This window comes from Heterocephalus glaber, unplaced genomic scaffold (assembly GCF_053883595.1).
Source record: "Heterocephalus glaber isolate CG9 unplaced genomic scaffold, H.glaber_assembly_v1.0 deba00001457, whole genome shotgun sequence".
In the NCBI taxonomy this organism is placed as follows: domain Eukaryota; kingdom Metazoa; phylum Chordata; class Mammalia; order Rodentia; family Bathyergidae; genus Heterocephalus; species Heterocephalus glaber.
Genome location: NW_028258305.1, coordinates 41,161,282 through 41,180,501, shown reverse-complemented (window position 1 = coordinate 41,180,501; position 19,220 = coordinate 41,161,282). Strand labels below are relative to the sequence as shown.

The window sequence follows — 19,220 nt, the reverse complement described above, 5'->3', positions numbered from 1 at the left end:
GATGAGCATGGGGAAACCAGCGCCAGCTGGAATGACTGCTATGTGCACATCTGTGCCCTGCGCACTGGGAGACTCGGGGCAGGGCTCCAGTGACTGGTGGGAAGAACGGATCCTCTCCTGTGGAGCTTCCTCCCGCTGGGTCTCCCCTGCTCTGACAGTGGGTCAAAAAGACAGGCCACCCCTGCTTGCTTGGCATAATTGGCAAACTTGCGCCCTGGAATGAGCAGTTCTCAACACAGAGTCCCCGTGTCTGATCCTGTCCTCCAAAAGCAGTGGGCCGACATGCCAAGGAGAAAGCTTTGCTTTTATGCTGGAGGTGAGGGAAGGGTACGGACACAGTCAGACTTTGGCTCTTCTCCCCAGGATCTGGAGAGGGCTCCCAGTGGTGTCCCTCGAGGTGCTGGGGCAGTCTGCAGTCACTCCAGCATCCCCAGAAGTGGATCCGAAAGCAGCTGGAAGGCAGACCCCTGTAAGCCACCTGCAGCCTGCGGTCCTAGTGGCGCCTCTAACACTGGGCTCCGTGGTCCTCCAGGTCTCCACCATAGCTACCTCCCACGTCCCTTTCTCCTTTCTTCGGGCAATGACTCAAACCAACCCCAAAACTTCTTTCTGTAGAACCAGAATGCAAATCGTCTCAGCTGTGCAGCATCCACCAATGGAAAGAAATGAGAATGATTCAAAGGGAAATTCAAGCCAGACAGGATTCCAACATCAGCTCTGTGCCGGGCTATTGTGGAAGAAGAAGGAATGTCTTTGGTTGGGGGGATCCCAAATGGGGATCACTCACATCCCACCCCAGCCACAGGCCTCTGGCAGCCACGGTGGCATGGGGCCCTCGCCACCGTCAGGGTGGTTGGAGGAGGACCTAGAGCACCCGGATTCTGTCTCTGGGAATTCAGAGTCAGAGCTGAGAGACACTAGTTAGGAATGGCTGAGGCTCGAGAAATTAAGGAGATATAAACTTGACCACTGTGAGATGTGATGTAGGGCTGGGGATTTAGCTCAGTGGTTCCGGTGCCTGCCTCGCAAGTGCAAGGTCCAGAGTTCAATCCCTGGTACCAAAAAACAAAAACAAAAACAAAAAAACAAAAAGAGATGTGATGGCCTCATGTCTGACAAAGCAGAGACGGCTGGTTTGCAGCATAAGGCTAAGTGTGGAGGAGTGGGAAGAGAAGCACTCGGCAGAGGAGGGACAGCTCTCTGTTCTTCTGGGGTTGGTTTCTTAAGCCACCTTGAGTGGGCATTCTTCCTCGCTATGGCTTCATCACTATGGAATAGGGGTTGGTGTAGAAGACACCAACTGTTGACAGGTGGTAGCTCAGCTCAAGGATGGCCTTTTGTGAAGCTCTTTGGTCTTGACCTGGGCTGCCTGTAGAGGCTGTGCATTTCCTGTAACTGGAAGAGCCAAAGGAGATGGGTAAATGTGGCCAGGGCTTGTGGAGATGGCTCATCATCTCAGGGATGTTTGGACCAAGGAAGGTCATTAAGACCATTAAGTCCTACTCTCAGAAGGAGAATTCGTTGCTTCTCTCGTTAAGTTTCTTTTCTTCAGTGAGGATTACCATGGGGACCCTCACACTCCTGGCAAAGCCCCCAGATCCCGTGGCTCCTATAACAGTGGTGAAGGCAACACCTCAGGCTAGTCATGGAGCCCACTCCTGCGGGGAGCACATGGGTGTGCTGGCTGTCCGAGGGCTGCACCCGAGACTGCACCACTCACATGGTTTGGGAAGACTAAGGCGCTCCATTGCCAAGGAGAGACTGGAGGCCCTTGTTAGCTCCACCACCACCACCACGTTAAGCGCCTACCCCCAAGAACTCCTTACTTCATGAAATCTGGAGACTTGGCCATTGCATGTTCAAACTCTGAGAAGGACAGCATGTTGTCATTGTCCAGATCCGACTCACTCAGGACCTGGCCAGGGGCAGGAGGGTCAGAGGAGCCTGGTGTCAGGTGGCAAGCTGCTGCGCAAGGGGAAGGAGGTGGATGCCTCATGCCCAGGGGCGGCCATTTGCTGGGATCTCAGCAAGGTGCTCAACACTGATGCCCAGGTCCCTGCCCTCTGGCTCCCTCCCCTGAGGCAGGTTCTCATCCCCTCCCACAGAGATGAGGGATGTGTGCTGAGGTCAGGGACCTAATGGGGCCACGTCCGCTCCTGGAAAGATTCTCCCCAGGGTCTTGAGCACCAGCTTGTTGTCAGTGAGGACGGGGGTGCCCTAGCCACCCAATCCCCCATCAACCAGTCAGCCACTGGAAGGTTTCAAGGTCTAAGAGCCTGGATCCCTGATCTCTCCTGGCTTGGGGGGCTTCCCTCACTTCTCATCACTGCAGGACATCTGGGTATTGTGCTGCTCTGGGTTAACACAGGGAGGACCCTGTGATGTGTCCATCTGAGGCCAAGCTGCCGTTAGCCCACCAGCCCCCTCTGATCACGGGGGGGGGGGTCCGTGGTGGGGGTGGAGCACAGTGCTCTGGGGCCCATGGGAGGACCTCGCAGGAAGGACTGAAAGTTGAGGGGTAGTTGCTGGCAGCTGCATGTCTACTTCTCAGGGCACCTTGTGCTGCCTATGCCATGGCAGTCGCCAGGGAATGTGTGGTCCAAAAGCGAGTGCATCATCTGCTTCAGGCTTGGCCCTGGGTCTCCTCCCAAGAAGGTAGGCTGACATCTGGGTGGCTCTGGGTGACAGTTTGAGCCCTCAGGCCCTTCTCTGCAACCCCTGGGTACATACATGCTGTGTGAGGTCCATCAGCAGGTCCTCAGACACATCGTCACTGTTCAGTAGTCGCAGCACAATCCTCTGCAGGTCCTCCTCATCGATGAAGCCATTCTCATTGAAATCTGCAAGGAGGAGGCAGTGCCTGTGCTAAGAGGAGTTGGGGCTGTGGAGGAAGTGGTCTCAAGAGTCCTGGGGCCCACAGCAGAGACTACCCCAGGTGGGCCTGCAGTGGGGCAGGCTGCAGACAAATGCGGTGCTAAATAACATGGCAAAAACGACAATAATCACTGCATTGGGATGAGCAACACTGGATGCTCAGGCCTGTCCTGAAATCTAGACCTATTTTAAGTCACTGCAGCTTCATAATCCATCTTGTATTAGTCTTATTCTACCAAGAAGAAATTGAGGTACAAAGTTGTTCTAGGATTTATCCACACAGCCAGAAAGTGGAAAGGCAGGGATTCAAACCCAGCTAGGCCGACCCCTGAACTCCACATGCTATGGAAATCTTCATCTTGGAACTCAGAAGCCCAGATGTCTTTTGGTGCCAGGAGCCAGGCAGCACAGAGGAGTGGAAGGCAGCCTGGATTTGGGGCCAGAAGCCCTGGGTTCCAATCCCTGCACCGGTCCCTGTCCAGTAGCTGCATGAGTCACCTGAGCGTTTGTCTCCCCCACTCAGAGAAGTGAGAACAGTGGTTGTTGCAGCCCGTGCCACTCGGATTGACTTCCAGGACTCTGGCTATGCCCTCAAACAGACAGGGACTGAAGGCAGTGCTGCTTCCACCTCATCCCCTAACTCTAAGAACAGGGCGTAGGACAAATAGAGGCTCAGTGAAGGAGAACTACTCAAGGTCACCTTGCTAAGTGGTAGAGACATTGCTAAACCCCGGTAGCCTGCCTCTTCTGGAAGCCTATTCTCTCCATCTCCCATAACTGCATTTATTGCAATAACGTGCCTATTTTTAGCTGGGCATAGGATCACCCAAAAGGAACACTACACTTCCCATCTTCCTTTGCCCTAAAGTGGCCACATGACTAGATCTGATCAATGAGATGTAAATAGAAGAGGTCCAGGCAATTTTTGGAAAAGTCTTCAAAGACAGATCCTCAGGGACAATGAGTTGACCTTAGGAATAGAGGATAAAGCAACAAGTAGGAGGAACCTGGGTCCTGGATGCTGGGGCATTTTAGAACCACTGTGGACATTAAAGAAATCAACACATAGCTTCCAGGGATCTTGTAAGCTACCTTGCTAAAGCCACTGGTACTTATTAATTAGGGTTCTGTCACTGGCCACCAAATGTAATCCCAATTCATTATCTCAGCTTCAGTTTCTCCATTTCTAAAATGGGGATAACAGCAGTACTTCCAGAGTGAAAGAGAACAGGGAAATACATGGCCATCACCTGGCATAGAGTCTGGAATACAGAAGATGCTTGTCAAAATGGTATGGGCTCAATTCTACATCAGTGACTGACTGTTAAATCCTAAAAATGCAAACCTTAGGAACTATGTAATAGCCTACTGTAAAGAGTGAGAGCTAGAACTACATTGGGCTATTGGGGAAACTGAGGCCCTGAGTTTGCTGATGTTATGGGGTCCTTTGGTTTCAAAGCTAAGACCCCTTGGGCTCTGTTCCCAAAGACCACATATGGGTGTGGAAGGTACAAGCGGCCCCTGACTTCTTCAACAGTTCCTTTCTCCTGGCCAGAAGCTTATCAGCCCCAGGGACCGGAGCCTGAGGCCCAGGATGCTCATGGTGCTCTTCCTGCACGGCTCTGCCATCACACACAGGGAAATGACTCAGAGCTGGTGAAAGAGACAGAGGGACCTGGAGGCAGTGGATATCTGCAGTGACACCACACTGCTGGTGAGAAGCTCTGCAGCCTCTCCCAGAGACCCTGCAGTGTCCCCAGGCATCCTGCTGGCCCAGCTCCCGTATGCAGACACTGCAGCAAATGACATGGCTTTGGTCCCAAGCCATCTGGAGACAGACTAATTTGCTAGAGTAAATGTAGTCCTGGACAGTTCCTCTCCTTTGGGGGTGCAAGGGCGGAGCAGCCTGGGAAAAAGCTAGGGGCAGGAGTTCTGGGCTGCTGGCCAGGTCCTGGCCCCTGTGGTCCCAGCAGCCTCAGGACCACTCGGGAGGAGGTGGGGCCTTCCGCTTGCTGTTTCCCAACAGTGATGGGGCTTGCAGAGCTGGTGAAGCCAGGACTCAGCCTTCAGGTCCCTCCAAAGGACTCTGACCATCATCCTTCCAACGTCTCCCTCATTCGTATTCCTTGCCATTTACAAAATACTGTTAGAAAATCACCCACTGGTGTAGGGAGGGAAATGCTGTCACTGCTCTTCCCATGAGAACCAAGTCCTTTTCCCCTGTCTCCCTGCCACTGTTCTGCGGCTGTGTCAGGTTTTGGGAAGATGGGTCAGGACCTGCACTGGCCCTCTGCCTGCAGGGGATCCAGAGCTGGTGGAGGCTGTGCTGGAGGAACAGGAAGGCATGGCTAGGGTGTTGGTCTCCAACAGGTGGGAAATCTCCCCAGAGGTGTGGAAAGATAGAAGATTGGTCTGCTGGAGACCAGAAAGTCCCTCAAAACAGAAACTGGAGTCCAAGAAGTAAGTTCCAGGGAGATGTGGCTGGGATTGCTGTATTCTTGACCAGTTGCCATTCTTCTGACTCTTATCAACAGTTCTTGTTCAGGATGACACCACATTCAGCTTGAAATATGTAGCTTTCTAGCTTCTCTTGCAGCTATGAGTGGCCACGTGACATTGTTCTGGCCAATGAAATATGAACCAAAATTGCCAGGCACAGTTCCAAGAAAGCTTGTGAAAGAAGAGTTGATTAAGACATATGATTTTAAAAGACAGTGAATTTTAATAAGTCACATTGCTGCTAATCTCCATGAAAAATACCCTCCTTCTCTTCGCGCACACTGAGCCCCATCATTTTTGCCCCTTTCTGAAGCAGTTCTGGAAGTCCTCTTTCCTGTCTGTAGGTGGGCAGTCGTGGCTGTCTTGAGGTCCTGAATCGATTGAAAATGTTTACCTTTCATGGTCATTTTAACTTTGGAGAAGAGCCAGAAGTCATACAGTGATAGATCCAGTGAGTAAAGTACCTGAAGATACACTGTCATGTTTTTGACAGAAATTGCTGTAAACATTTGATCACTAGGGTTGACTTAAAATATGGTGAAATGTTTAAACTAAAACACTGATTATAATAAAAGACATAGTGCCATTTACCCCCTACAAAAACTCCCCTTCTTTGAATACACTTATCCCATGGTTCTTGGAAATGTGTCTTTTACTGTAGTAAGATTTTTTTGTGAGACAGGGTCTCGCTGTTAGTTGAGGCTGGCCTTGAACTCACTATGCAGCCCAAGCTGGCCTTGAACTTGCAGTGATCCCCCTGCTTCAGCCTCCCAAGTGCACAATATTTTTAAATTTAAATGTTGACTGTATCTTTTGATCACCCTTCTATTTGTGCCTTTGAAGGCATGCTTTGTCTTTCTCCCTTCTCCCATTCCCTCTTCCTGCCTAGAGTGAACATGAGATATCGGTAGGCACAGAAGCCATTCTGTGATCATGAGGACCATGACCCCATACTTTTGCGGGGACTAGGTAGCCCTTGGTTACTTCCTGGAACCACTGTCCCAGCTCTGGTCCGCATAGTTTCAGATGTTTTCCTTTTTTTTCTTTTTTAAATCAAGGACACTGTTACACATAACTGAATGCAATCCTGGCTGATGTAGTAGGTAGAGCACTAACGCTCAAATTCTGCTGCACATTGGAAATGCCCAGGGAGCTCTGAAAAAGCCTAACAACCAGGATATACCTGATACCATTACATCAAGTCTCTGGAGCTGGGGCCTCAGCATGAGTTTCGTTTGGGTTTTGTTTCGTTAACACCCATGATTCAGATGTGCAGCCAACTTGGAGAACCAGTGGGTTCAATTCTTAGACTTTCAAGGGTGGAGGAATTAGCAGGCATCCTGTAGGTTCTGATGCAGGCAGGAGTGTGGGTGGGGCCTGATGACCCACGTTTCCAAGACGCTTCCTGGCAGGGCAGCTGCTGCTCCCCAGGCCACGTCTGGAGTCACCAGGGCTGGGAATACTGACTCCGGCCTTTGGAGTTTTGCTAAGAATCATCACCACAACCATGACCAGACCACCTTTTCCTGCCTCTGCCTCCCCTCCCTTCCTTTTACTCCTCCTCTTGTACCTTCATTGCGACCACTGACCTGTGTGGAGGTCCTGAGTGGGCCCCACATGCCAGGCACTGGACACAAGGACTCACGAGTTCCAGCGCTAATCCTGCTGACAGCTGTGTGAGGCCACAAATCTTCTGAGCCCAGTGAGAATTCAACTTGGTCCAGGTGCATCAGATGCAGGCTGGCATGCATGATTCCCTGAGTATCTATGTGCACAGCTGATTTGCATGGAGGCGATGAGCTTTTGTTTTTGAGCTTGGATTCCAGGGGGAGGGAAGCTGTGTGCTTGAGGGGCCTGAAGGGGTTAGAAGAGGACACAAGAATGCTTTGGGGAACAGTGTCGTATCTGGTCCCAACCTGGCTCCAGGACACCATCCTTCGGGACCGAGGGATCTTCTCCAGGTCAGAGCTGACCATGGTTCAGCCCCTGTGCTGGGAGCCTACAGATGACCTGCTGCTTTTCTACCCTGTTACAGGATTTGGGAGTTTCTCTTTGGCTCCGGAAGCCATGGAAAGTCAGCAGAGCTGTCAGGACAGCTGCCCAGACTGCATTTTACCATCACTGAGCAACGTCAGCCCCCACAGTCTGTTGTTCATGAGGCTCTGCTTCTTCTGGCCATAATTAGGATGGAGCAAGGCAGTCCCCCACACAGGGCACCCACCCGGTCAGCGGTTTGCTGAGCCAGTCGGCACATGCCAAGGAACCGGAAGGGAGAAGCAGGTGCTTGGGGCTAATGAGTCGGAGCAGAGTTCACAGGCCCCGCGGGGCTGGGCAGTCATCTCAGGCTGATGAGTTCCGAGGTGTAAAAGTCAGAGGAGCAGAGGGGAGAGGGGAGGCAGCTGTGGAGAGGAGGAAATGCCCGCTGCTTCCTGTCTGCCCTGGGGAGGCCTGCTTTATTTCTGCCCTGGTTCCCTACTGCTGGTGGTGGATGAACTCCAGTGGCCCCTCACTCCCGTGATCCACACCTCTTGGTGCCCACAGTTTGTATAATCCCCACTCCTCCTTTTGCCAGGGGGTACTATGACTTGTTTCCAACCAATAGAATTTGGCCAATGCAATGAGACATCACTTTTGAAATCACATTATGAAACAATTCTGAAATTCATTTGGAACCAGAAGAGACCTAGAATAATGAAGGCAATTCTGGTCAACAAAGGCAAGGGAGGGGGCATCACAATCCCTGACCTGAAATTATACTACAAAGCTACTGTGATAAAAACAGCATGGTACTGTCAAAAGAACAGACCCGAGGGGCTGGACATTTAGCTCAGTGGTTCTGCCACCTGCCTCACAAGTGCAAGGTCCCAAGTTTGATCCTCGGTACCAAAAAAACCCCCAACCAAACAAAAAACCCAAAACAAAACAAAAAAAAGAACAGACCCAAGGATCAGTAGAAAAGCCTAGAAGATGCAGAAACAACTCCAGACATACTCAGAAAAAGGAGACAAACACTTTCACTGGAAGAAAGATAGTCTCTTTAATAAATGGTGCTGGAAAAACTGGCTTTCCACATGCCAAAGATAACTAGACCCATATCTTTTCACCATCCACTAACCTAAAATTGAAATGGATCAAAGATCTAAATTTTAAAACAGAAACACAGAATCTGCTGGAAGAGAGAATAGGTAGAATGCTTGAGGACATAGGAGTAGGCAAAGACTTTATGAACAAAACCCAGACTACACGGAAAATACTACAAAGAGTCAAGAACTGGGCCCTCATCTTATTAAAAAGCTTTTGCACAGCAAGAGAAACCACCAACAGAGGGAAGAGACAACCCACAGTGTGGGAAATTTTTTTTAACCAGCTATTCATCAGATAAAGGACTATTATCTAGAATATATAAAGAACTCAAAAAAAATCAGACCCCAAAAATTTAAAGACCCAGTCCAAAAATGGGCATCTGAAATGAAAAGACACTTCTCATACAGCTTTGAGATGTTAAATGAGGGGTAAAACACAAATGGATAAGGTTTTTAAAGCGGTATAAATACACTGTTAGTACAGCTGTGGTAAAATGCTTATATACAAAGGAAAAAATTCACCCATAGAAGCATGACTGGGCCACAGCAAACATGAGTGACCACTGCTGCTGTCACTGTTCTAGTCTCTAAATGTCCTATGAGGCCATTGTTAAAGTAGAACAAAAAGGAAAGAAAAAAAAGAAAAGGCACTTCTCAGATGAAGAAGTAGAAACAGCAAATAAGTATATGAAAAAATGTTCAACATCACTGGTCATTCAAGAGATGCAAATGAAAACAAGGCTGAGATTCCACCTCACCCCAGAAAGAATGGCTGTTATCAAGAAATCAATCAATAACAAATGCTGGAGCAATTGTGGGGAGAAAGGAACCCTTCTCCACTGCTGGTGGGAGTGCAGACTGGTGCAACCACCGTGGAAATCAGTGTGGAAATTTCTCAAAAAATATAACTAGAGGTTCAATTGGACACAGCTATTCTTCTTGGTATCTTCCTGAAAGAATTAAAAGCATCATACCACAGTGATATATGTACACCCATGTTTATAGTGGGATAGTTTGTAATAGCTAAATCTTGGAGACAGCCCAAATGCTCATCAACCTACGAATGGATAAAGATGTGGGTTTTTTTTTTTAATATACAATGGAGTACTACTCTACCATAAAGAAGGATGAGCTTCAGACATTTCTAGCTAAATGGATGGACTTTGAGACCATACTCTTAAGTGAAATAAATTGGACACACGTGTTTAAATACTGAATTATTTCTTTGATGAGAGAAACCAAAAGTGGAAATAAGAACTACAATGTAGAATAGGTATTGGGAAATGGGAAGAAAATGTTCCAATGGGAAGGGTAACAAGGGAGGAGGGAGGAAGAAAAGAAGGAAAGAACAAGAAAAAATGAAAATAAATGAAAAAAATGGAAACGAAGCTTTTTGTTTCATCATAGGGAGAGGAGAGGGCTCATGGGGAGCGAGAATGGAAAAAAGGGGTGGGATGTACCATGCACAGGTACATATTCCGGGCAATGACTGCTATCATTACGTATGCCTAAAATGTACCAATCAATACGGTGCTATTAAAAAAAACCCTCACATTCTGTATGTAAGACTCCATCCTGAGAGCAGAGCACTCCAAGGGACCCTCTCCTTCACTGTATGTGAAGGTGCAGCCATGTTGGGAGGCCCATGTGGCAAGGACCTGAGTCAGGCCTTGGTAGTTGGGGGCAGCCTCCAGCTGATAGCCAGCAGGAAGCCAGTGCCCAGAGTCCTGCAAACACAAGGAAATGAATTCTGCCAACTCCCTGAGGAAGCTGGTAAGTAGACTCTTCCTCGGTCAGGCATTCTGAAGCTGAGAACACGACCTGGCTAGGACCTTGACTGCAGGTTTTGTGGAACTCAAGAGGAGAATTCAACTAAGCCATGTCTGGACTCTTTGCCCACAGACAGGCTGAGGTCACAACCACGTGTCCCCTAAAGCCTCTAAGTTTGTGGGAGTTAATTACACAGCAATGGAAAACTAATATAATGCTGCTCCTCACCCACTGCTTTCCCACAGGTAGGGTCCGGGACTGGCAGCTCTTGCTGAGACCTGAGCGTGGAGCCCAGGCCAGCCCTTCTCGCAGAGGAGCCGCCCTGTCCAGGGGAGCATGGGCAGCGAGTGGCCCAACTCTTCCTGTAGTGGGAGGTCTGACAGAGAACAGCACAGCTCCGGGGCTAGAATGGAGGCACTGGGCCCCCTGGGGACGCCCAGAGATGCTTGGGGTGAGGAAAGAGTGGACCACTAAGCTAATGGAATTCGGCTGTGTGATTTCACTTACACTTCTCTTCCTTGGAATTTACTGTAAATTTGTGTCTTCTGTCAAACTTAGGACATCGAAAACCTTTATTTCTTCAAGTATCTTTTCTTCCTTATTCATTCTACCCTTTCCTTTGAGACTCTAACTAAATATTAGACTTTTCAATTGTCCTGTGAGTCCTGGAAGCTCTCTTTTTCGTTTTTGTTTTTCTGTTTTTTGAGCATTTTTTTTCACGGCTGATTAATTCAGGAAGGTCTGCGTGTCCCATGTCTACCTCTGCTCCTCTGTTGATGGGCACTCGGGCTGTTTCCACACGTGGCTGATGTGGAGAATCCTGCCACGAGCTCTACAGTGCAGGCATCGATGAGAGTCCCTGTTCCCTTTTATTTTTCATTCGTGTATCTTACTCTTCAGATTAATGGGTTTCATTTTGGCAGATTCATAGATGCATATAACACACTTTAGTCATTTTCATACCATCACTCCGGTCCCAGCCTCCTCCCAAGGTCACAGTTTGTGGAGTCTCGATCCATATAATATATTTCAGTCATATCCCATTATGCCCCTTACATCCCCTTCTCTCACTTATTCTCTTCCTCTTGCCTAATAATAGTCCCCCTTCTACTTTCTTCTCATCTTTTTTATATTCCACATAATGAGGGAGAGCATGTAATATTTGTCTTTCTGAGTCTGGCTTATTCCACTCAACATGGTGATCTCCAGGTACAGCCATTTTCCTAAAAATGACAAAATTTCATTCTTATTTATGGCTGAATAATACTCTATTTCGTAGACATACCATATTTTCTTTATTCACCCATCTGTTGATGAGCACTTTGGCTGATTCTGCACCTTGGCTATTGTGAACTATGCCACAATAAGCATGGATATGAAGGCACTACTATGTGTGCACACTAATTTCTTTGGGCATATATACCAAGGAGTGGTAAAGTTGGCTCAAATAGTAGCTCTATTTCTTAGTTTTTTGAGGAAATTCCATGCTGACTTCCGCAGTAGCTGTTCTAGTTTACAGTCCCACCAGCAGTGTAGAGGGGATCCTTTTTCCCATATCCTCGAATCCTCACCAGCATTTACTGGGTTTTTTGTACCCTTGATGGAAGCCATTTTGACTGGGGTGAAATTGAATTTCAATGTAGTTTTGATTTGCATTTCTCTGATGGCTAAAGATGTTGAATACTTTTTCATATATTTATTGGCCATTTGTACTTCTTTTGAGAAGCATCTGTTCAGTTCATTTGCCCATTTATTGTTTAGGCTATTTGATTTTTGGTGTTAGGTGTTTTGAGTTCTTTATATATTTTAGATATTAGTCCTCTGTCAGAAGAGTAGCTGACAAAGATTTTCTCCTATTCTGTAGGATGTCGCTTCACTATTAGTTGTTTCCCTTACTGTACAGAAACTTTTTTTTTCCTTCCTGTACTGGAGATTGAACTCGGGACCTTGCGCTTGTAAGGCAGGTGGCAGAACCACTGAGCTAAATCCCCAGAAGTACGGAAACTTTCTAATTTGACGTAGTCCCATTTGTTGATTCTTGCTATTATTTCCTGGCTATTGGAGTCTTATTCAGGAAGTCTTTGCCTGTGCCTATGACTTGAAGTGTTTCCCCTGTTTTCTCTTAGAAGTTCCAAAGTTTCAGACCTTGTACCTCATTCCTCTATCATTGCAATTCTCTTCCCAAGCCCTTCCAGTGAATTTTAATTTCAGATAGTTTGTTTTTCAGTTTTACACTTTCCATTTCATTCTTTCTTATAGTTTCTAGTTCTCTGATGAGATTTCATACCTTCCATTTCATTGTGAGCATATTTTCTCTTATGTCATCAGGCATGATGGTTAATTTTATGTGTCAATTTGACTGAGCTAAGAAATACCTAAGACATTATTTCTGAGGGTGTCTCTGATGGTGTTTCTAGAATAGATTTAGCATTTGAATCAGAAGATTGAGTAAAGAAGATCATGTTTATCAATGTATGTGGGGATCCTTCAATCCATTGAAGGCCCCGAACAGAAGGAAGACCTCACCCTTTCTGTTTGAGACAGGCCATTCAGCGTCTCCTGTCCTTAGAGTCAGTGCTCCTGGTTCTTCAGCCTTTGGACTGGATGAAACCACCAGCTTTCCTGGTTGTCCCACTCACAGGTAGCAAGCAGATCATGACACTTCTTGGCCACTAGAATCATGTAAGTCAATTCCTATAATCAAAATCACCCCCCCCCACACACACACTTTCTCCCCTCTCCCTCTGTCTCTACCTACAATAGCTATTAATAGCTGTTTAAAAACCTTATCAGCTATTTTATCTAGGGCATATCAGAGCCAGTTTCTATTTTTTAAAAGAAAATTTTTTGTATATTAGGTAGCATTTGTATATTACAAGTATTTTGTCATGAAGACTGTATACTGTTGTATTTCTCAAAACAGTGCCAAATTTTGAGTTTTCATGGGCAATTTGCTGGACTCAGACTGCAAATTCTGTTGCTGAGTAGCCTTGACCAAACGCAATGGTAGCTCAAATCTCAGCTCAAATCCTAGCTGAGCCACTTTAAGTCTGCCCTTTAGCTGTGGTCTAGAAGTGAGAAAGGAATTTATGCATGGTTTTTACACAAATTTTGAGCGCCCTTTCTCTGGATCTCTTCTTCATGGACTTTCCCCTTACTTTGCAGGAGCTATGGTTGCTTCAAATACTCAGGTTCTTGAAGCCAGGAAGAGTTAGAGATTCTTATCGGCCTGCATGAGTCTACTCATTCATGTCTGAGGCTAAGGGAAGTTGCATGCTCCAACTCAGACAGAGAGAGTAATGCTTAACTGTGCAGGGCAGTTTGTGTGAGTCCTCTGGGGCCGAGGAGTTACCCAGATGCAAAATCTTTTGTGTACTGTTTGAAGGCTTCTGAAAATTTCTTTGCTTCTTTTCTTTTGATTCCATTTTGAGAGTTCCAGGTGCCCCAGCAGTGCTAAAAGGACATTAACCTGGTGAAAAGCAGAACTTTAGCAGAGCCTTATGTCTATCTCAGAGATTAAAAATGTCAAAGGACCTCAGAGGTGATCCTTTTCATTCTAAAGATGAGAAAACAGCCTCAGAAACGTGAAATGATTTGTTCAAGTTGCTCAGGCTTTTAGTGGCTGAGTTACTTCCAGGGGTCAGATTTCTCAACTTTCCATCCAATGCTCCTTCTACCATATGTTGTCCCCCTCCCCTGCCCACACGCTACCACCTAACAGCAATCCCAGTGGTCCCACTGGTATTGCATGGCATGAGGGGAGGACATCCATCCATCGGGGTACTCGCTCCGAATCTTTTTTTATTCCACAGTGCTTGTGAAACATGATACATACCCACAAAGACACAAGTAAGCCCCAGTTAACCATCCATCCCATCAGTGAGCGGGGTTCCAGATATGGCAGGGACTCTATGGCCCTCACCCTCTCACCACTCAGTCCCCCACGGTACCCACCGTAGATGCGAAAGGCATACTCAATCTTCAGGCTGGGACAGGCCTGCTCGCTGAACACAGATGCCATGCCCAGCACATCTTCAAAGGAGAACACATTGTTGTGTGAGAATACCCTGCAGATTCGGTCTCGAAAAGGGTTGACCTGTGGATGGAGAGGAGCAGAAGGAGGAGGTCTATCAGGGTCACGCACACTGTGCTCTGGATTTGAGAAAAAACAGCAACAACCTAAATAATGGAGTAGATGCTGGCTAAGTGAGCCAAGATCTTGAGCACGACGTGCATTTGGGGGGCTGTGTGATGCCCCAACTACCTGACTGAGGGCACAGTGAGGATAAGAAAATGATAAAACAAAGTTCTGACTGCATAAACGGGGTCTGGGATGGTCAGAGCTCTTGCAGGGCTAAGACCCCAGCACTCTGGAGCTGCCATTATTTATTGATTACACAACAATGCAGGAGGCACAAAGGCAGATGCAGGGGATAGTGGGGCTAAGGCAGTGATGGGAGCTAAGCTCGTGAAAGGAGGAACAATGCATTCCTGTGAAAGACAAGTCTTGATTGACGAGTAACCTGTTCATTTTCTTTAGCTAGAATGGCTGCATACGAGTCATAAAGTCCTCAGCTGCAGTGTTATCGCGCTATCAGAGGCGTCTCAGTGTCACTGACCACTGAGGCCTCAACTGCGGCCATTGGCATAGGGAGCTCTGTTTCTAAATGGCAGCCGAAGGCTCATCTAGCAAGTCACACAGGCCTAGGACAGACTCACAGTTCAATTAATAACTAATTCACAAGACAATTCAATAATATTTCACAGCCTCCTCAGAGTGGTTTCCGGCTGGTCTCCAGCCTGTGGGTACTAGGAATGAGGACCCCTGCTTAATAGCACTGGGCCCACTACCATCTTCTAAACACATTCCAAAGGCTTGCTGTTTGGTAATGTTATTCTTTTTCATGCTTATTAATTTTTCTCCATTTTTTATATAAAAAACTTGGAAAATAAAAAAACTCTGAAGAACAGAACAAAAACCATCTGCAATCAATTCTCTAGAGTGAGCTACTGTCAACATATTGACATAGAAGTAAGATGGACCTAGGTTTGAGTCCTGGCTTCACTGTTTACTCTGGAGTGACTACTTCTTAGTCTAGACTGATCACATAATGTCCCAGAGCCTAAGATTTCTCATCTACAAGATAGGGTGGGATAACAATTACATCTGCCTAATAGGATTGTGGTGAGGATTAAGCAGGATAGGTTTAAAGTTGCACCATGATCACTGTTAATTGTTACATAACCATAATTGTTGTAATTGACATAGGCACTTCCATTTTTAAACCAAACTATTGCTCAAGTTAGGCCCCCAAATGAGTAAGGGTTGTATAATTTTAGAAAGCCTGGTTTTCCTGAATTGGGCCTGGCCTGGATTACATGTGGCACAGAAGGGCCCTTCTATGCTGTCCTTTCTCATCCTGGGCATGTGACATCCTAGCTGCCTCCCTGACAGCTCAAATGCAGCTTGCTAAGGCTGCTTGCCACTGTCCCCCCACCCCAGGCCCTAGGAATGGACAGGTAGAGTGGGCAGAGCCCATGGGGTTTGCCATAGTTTGGATCTTAAATGTCTCCCCCAGGACCATAGCTAAAGGCTTAGTCCTAGGTGGGACCTTTCAAAGATGGGGCCCAGGGAAAAGTCTGAGGTTACTGGGGATGTCCCCTCGAAGAGGATAGTGGAAATACAGCCCTTTCTTGTGGTTCTTTGCTTCCTGGCTGCCATGAGGCGAGTGTCTTCCTCCTCCAAACAACCCTGCCGTGGTGTGCTGCCTCACCACAGGCCCAAAAGCAGCAACACCTATGTACCATGGATGGAACCCTCCAAAGCTGTGAGCCAAAACAAATCTTCCTTCTTGTTAAGTTGAACATCTTGGATATTTTGTTACAGTGATGGAAAGTTAACCCAATGCTCAAGGGGAAACTGGAAATTTTTACAGTAGCAAGTTCATCTTTGGCACCCTCCTCCCCTCACTCTGTTCTTAATCTACTCCCACTGAAGGGAAAAGCCAGTGAACATTTTTCCCCTGAGTTGTGATTCTTACCTTCATTCTTCTGTGCTCCATAATTATGAAGCTCATTAAATCTGTTTACTATACAAACTATTCCTGATCAACAGACATTCAGCTCCTGATTAGGAGAGTGTACAAACATGAAACAGACCAGTGATCACATATTCAAAGGCCCAATCCCTAGAACAACAGGCCCTTAATTTCATCATTCCCGTTCATATCTTCTAAATTCTTACTCTATAAAAGAGTGTTGCTTTTGGCACTTTGAAGCCAATGGCCTCTCTCAGGTATTTATCTTAAATAAAGCTTGTTTTTGCTCTAAGATTTTCTTTCTCTCTCCTTTTATTTCTTATACTCATGTCTTAGCTACTGTTTTTGTTGCTGAGACAAAATACCCAACACCCAACGTTAAAGGAGGAAAAGTTTATTGTAGCTCACAGTTTGTAGAGGTTTCAGTTCGCAGTTGGCTGGCTCCAAGGCAGGATGGCATGACAGAAGGGCACCACAGAGGAGAAATGGTTCATGGCAGGCAGAAGGCAGCAAAGCAATGAAGTAGTGAAGAAGCAGCATGTGACAAGCAGCAATAACAGCAGCCCTCTTTCTGTCTGTTATATTCTACCAGGCTAGCCACCCTAGGGCAGGGAGCACTCTCACCCATGGTGAAGCACCCGTAATCCTAGCATACCACTATGAATCAGTCTCAGCCTCACACACTCTAGAGACAGCCACCTCTGAAAAGCCCCAGCTATGACTTCATGAGGCTTTGGGGGACATCTAGACAAGAGCCATAACAACCCACCTCTCCTCAGTTGCTCAGGGGTCAACTCTATCATGTTCTAAAGTTGCACCACCTGCTGACAAATCTCATCAAACTTCAACTCTGCTCTTCTGACCCTCAATACCAAAATGACTCCAATACCTCCCTCAACCCAACCCAAATCCTCTTTCCTTACAGGCATCTCAACTAAAAAAGCTATTTAACCCTGTGAATTCACACAGCCAATGTGAGTGGCTGTTAGTTCCTTGATTGTCCAAATTTCCAATTTATTGAAGCAACTCTTTTGTTGACTTTTCTAGGCCCCCTTTCATTACAAAGCATTCTTTAAAACTCCAGGTTTCATGCAAAAGGTTTATCCCTGGTCCTCTGCTTCCCACATGCAATGGGCTGTCTGTCTGTCTGTTTGTTTGTTTGTTTGTTTGGTTTTGGTACCGGGGATCGAACTCAGGACCTTGCGCTTGTGTGGCAGGAGCCAGAACCACTGAGCTAAATCTCCGGCCCATGGGCTGTCATCTTTTTCCTGGGAACCTGGACACTGGGCATCTGGGCCTCAGCCAAGCCTCAGTGTTCTATACCCTGCCTAATGCTCCTTTGCTCTGATCCTTGGTTTTGATTTCTCCATTTCTGGCATGTGATAATTTTTTTCTTTCATTGCTTTAGAACTTGGCTACATATTCAAATATGTAGTTTTCTTTTATGCAGTATTTCTATATATTTGAGGTGAGAGAGGGGACATTCTGTGTCACCTCAAGTGGCTCTGTGGTTCTCAAGCCTTAGTGAATACCTGAGTCACTTGGGATTCTTATTAAAAACATGAATTTATGTTCAACAGGTCTGAAGTTATTTCTTGTGCACTGGAAATTTTAAGAGGGTATATAAATCTTGTGAAAAGTGTTTGTAAAACAATTTTTTTAATTGCAAAAAAAAATGTGTTCAAATACATTCTAAGCTCCCATCCTCTGAGATCTTTCATTAGAAGGTCTGGGGTATAGCCAAGTGTGGTAGGTTGTTGCGTGCCCTACAAAATTTGTGTAGTCCTAACCCATGGTATCCTAGAATGTGACCTTATTTGGAAATAGGTCACAGGTGTCACTCATTAGATTAAAGTGAAGGACTACAGTGAAGGGTGAGTCCCTAATCTAAAGCCACTGGTGTGCTTATAAAAAGGGGAAATTAGAACAGACACACATGTTCAAGGAGAATATCATGTGAAGATAAAGGTAGACATCAGGTTGATGCTTCTACGAGCCAAGGAACCAAAGATTGTCAGCAAACCACTGGAAGCTGGGAAGAGGTCAGGAACAGATCCCTTCATAGTCCTCAGAGAAACCAGCCCTGTCCACACCTTCATCTTGGACTTCCAGTCTCCAGAACTGAGATGATAAGGTTCTGTTGTTTTAGCTACCCAGTGTGTGGTACTTTTGTAACAGGAATGGCAAAATGGATCCTTAAAAGTTAGATTTTTTTTCCTTAGAGACAAGTGGCTACACCAAACTTTCTCAGGCCCAGGGCATAAATGCTAATCCTTCCTCTCCTCAGCCCAGGTGAATGGGCAGAACATGCAGATGCTGGCATCTGAAGGTCAACCTCTCCAAATTTCCTCATGCCGAGGGCATAACCACCACCCCCTCTCAGCCTAGATAAGCAGAAAGAATACTCTGGTGCTGGTCCCAGGAGAGTCAAAGCCAGTCTGGAGATGGGCATTGTCTCTTCTGTTCCGCCTTAGGAGAGACCTTCCACACCTGGACACAGTGACAGAAGTTGGGCCCTCAGGTTAGAGCATCCAAACAAGCTCCCCCCTGGTTCCTCCATTCTCTCACCTCACTGTCCCCAGACAGGCCCGGTTTCACCACTGAACTAATGCTGATAGGCCTTATCTACTGTGTTGGTTCCAGCTCACAAGTACCTAGCTAAGTAGCTTTACAGGTTACACGGCCGAATTTTAACCATATTAACTCTCCTCACAAATGGATATGTGACTTAACACTGTTTCTTCGAGAAAACCACAACTGAAGATAACGTTTGTGATGCAAATGCAAGCAAACAATAGAAGTCAGGGCGGATATGTCTCCTACTCAAAATACGAGTTCTTCCCTATGAGGTAGAAAGCACGAGAATCCAGGGCACCCTGAGTAGTTCTCTACGCCTGTGGCCTGTGCTCTAGCAGGTGAGAGCCAGGTCAGGAGCTCATGGCCCTGGCTCCTTTTC

The 19,220-nt window shown here is 46.8% G+C and overlaps 1 protein-coding gene across 15 annotated transcripts in view; it reads right to left on the bottom strand.

Moving 5' to 3' along the window:
• Cib4 (calcium and integrin binding family member 4) overlaps nucleotides 1-19,220 on the bottom strand; it is a 109,258-nt gene that overhangs the window by 13,750 nt on the left and 76,288 nt on the right. For 13 of the 15 annotated variants that reach the window (XM_087216560.1, XM_087216561.1, XM_087216565.1 and 10 more), the window contains 2 exons: nucleotides 14,181-14,322; nucleotides 2,731-2,840 (listed from right to left, as the gene is read on the bottom strand). In XM_087216560.1, the coding sequence (XP_087072686.1) occupies nucleotides 2,731-2,840; nucleotides 14,181-14,322 (252 nt within the window). The other 2 variants (XM_087216566.1, XM_087216567.1) reach the window with 2 other exon arrangements.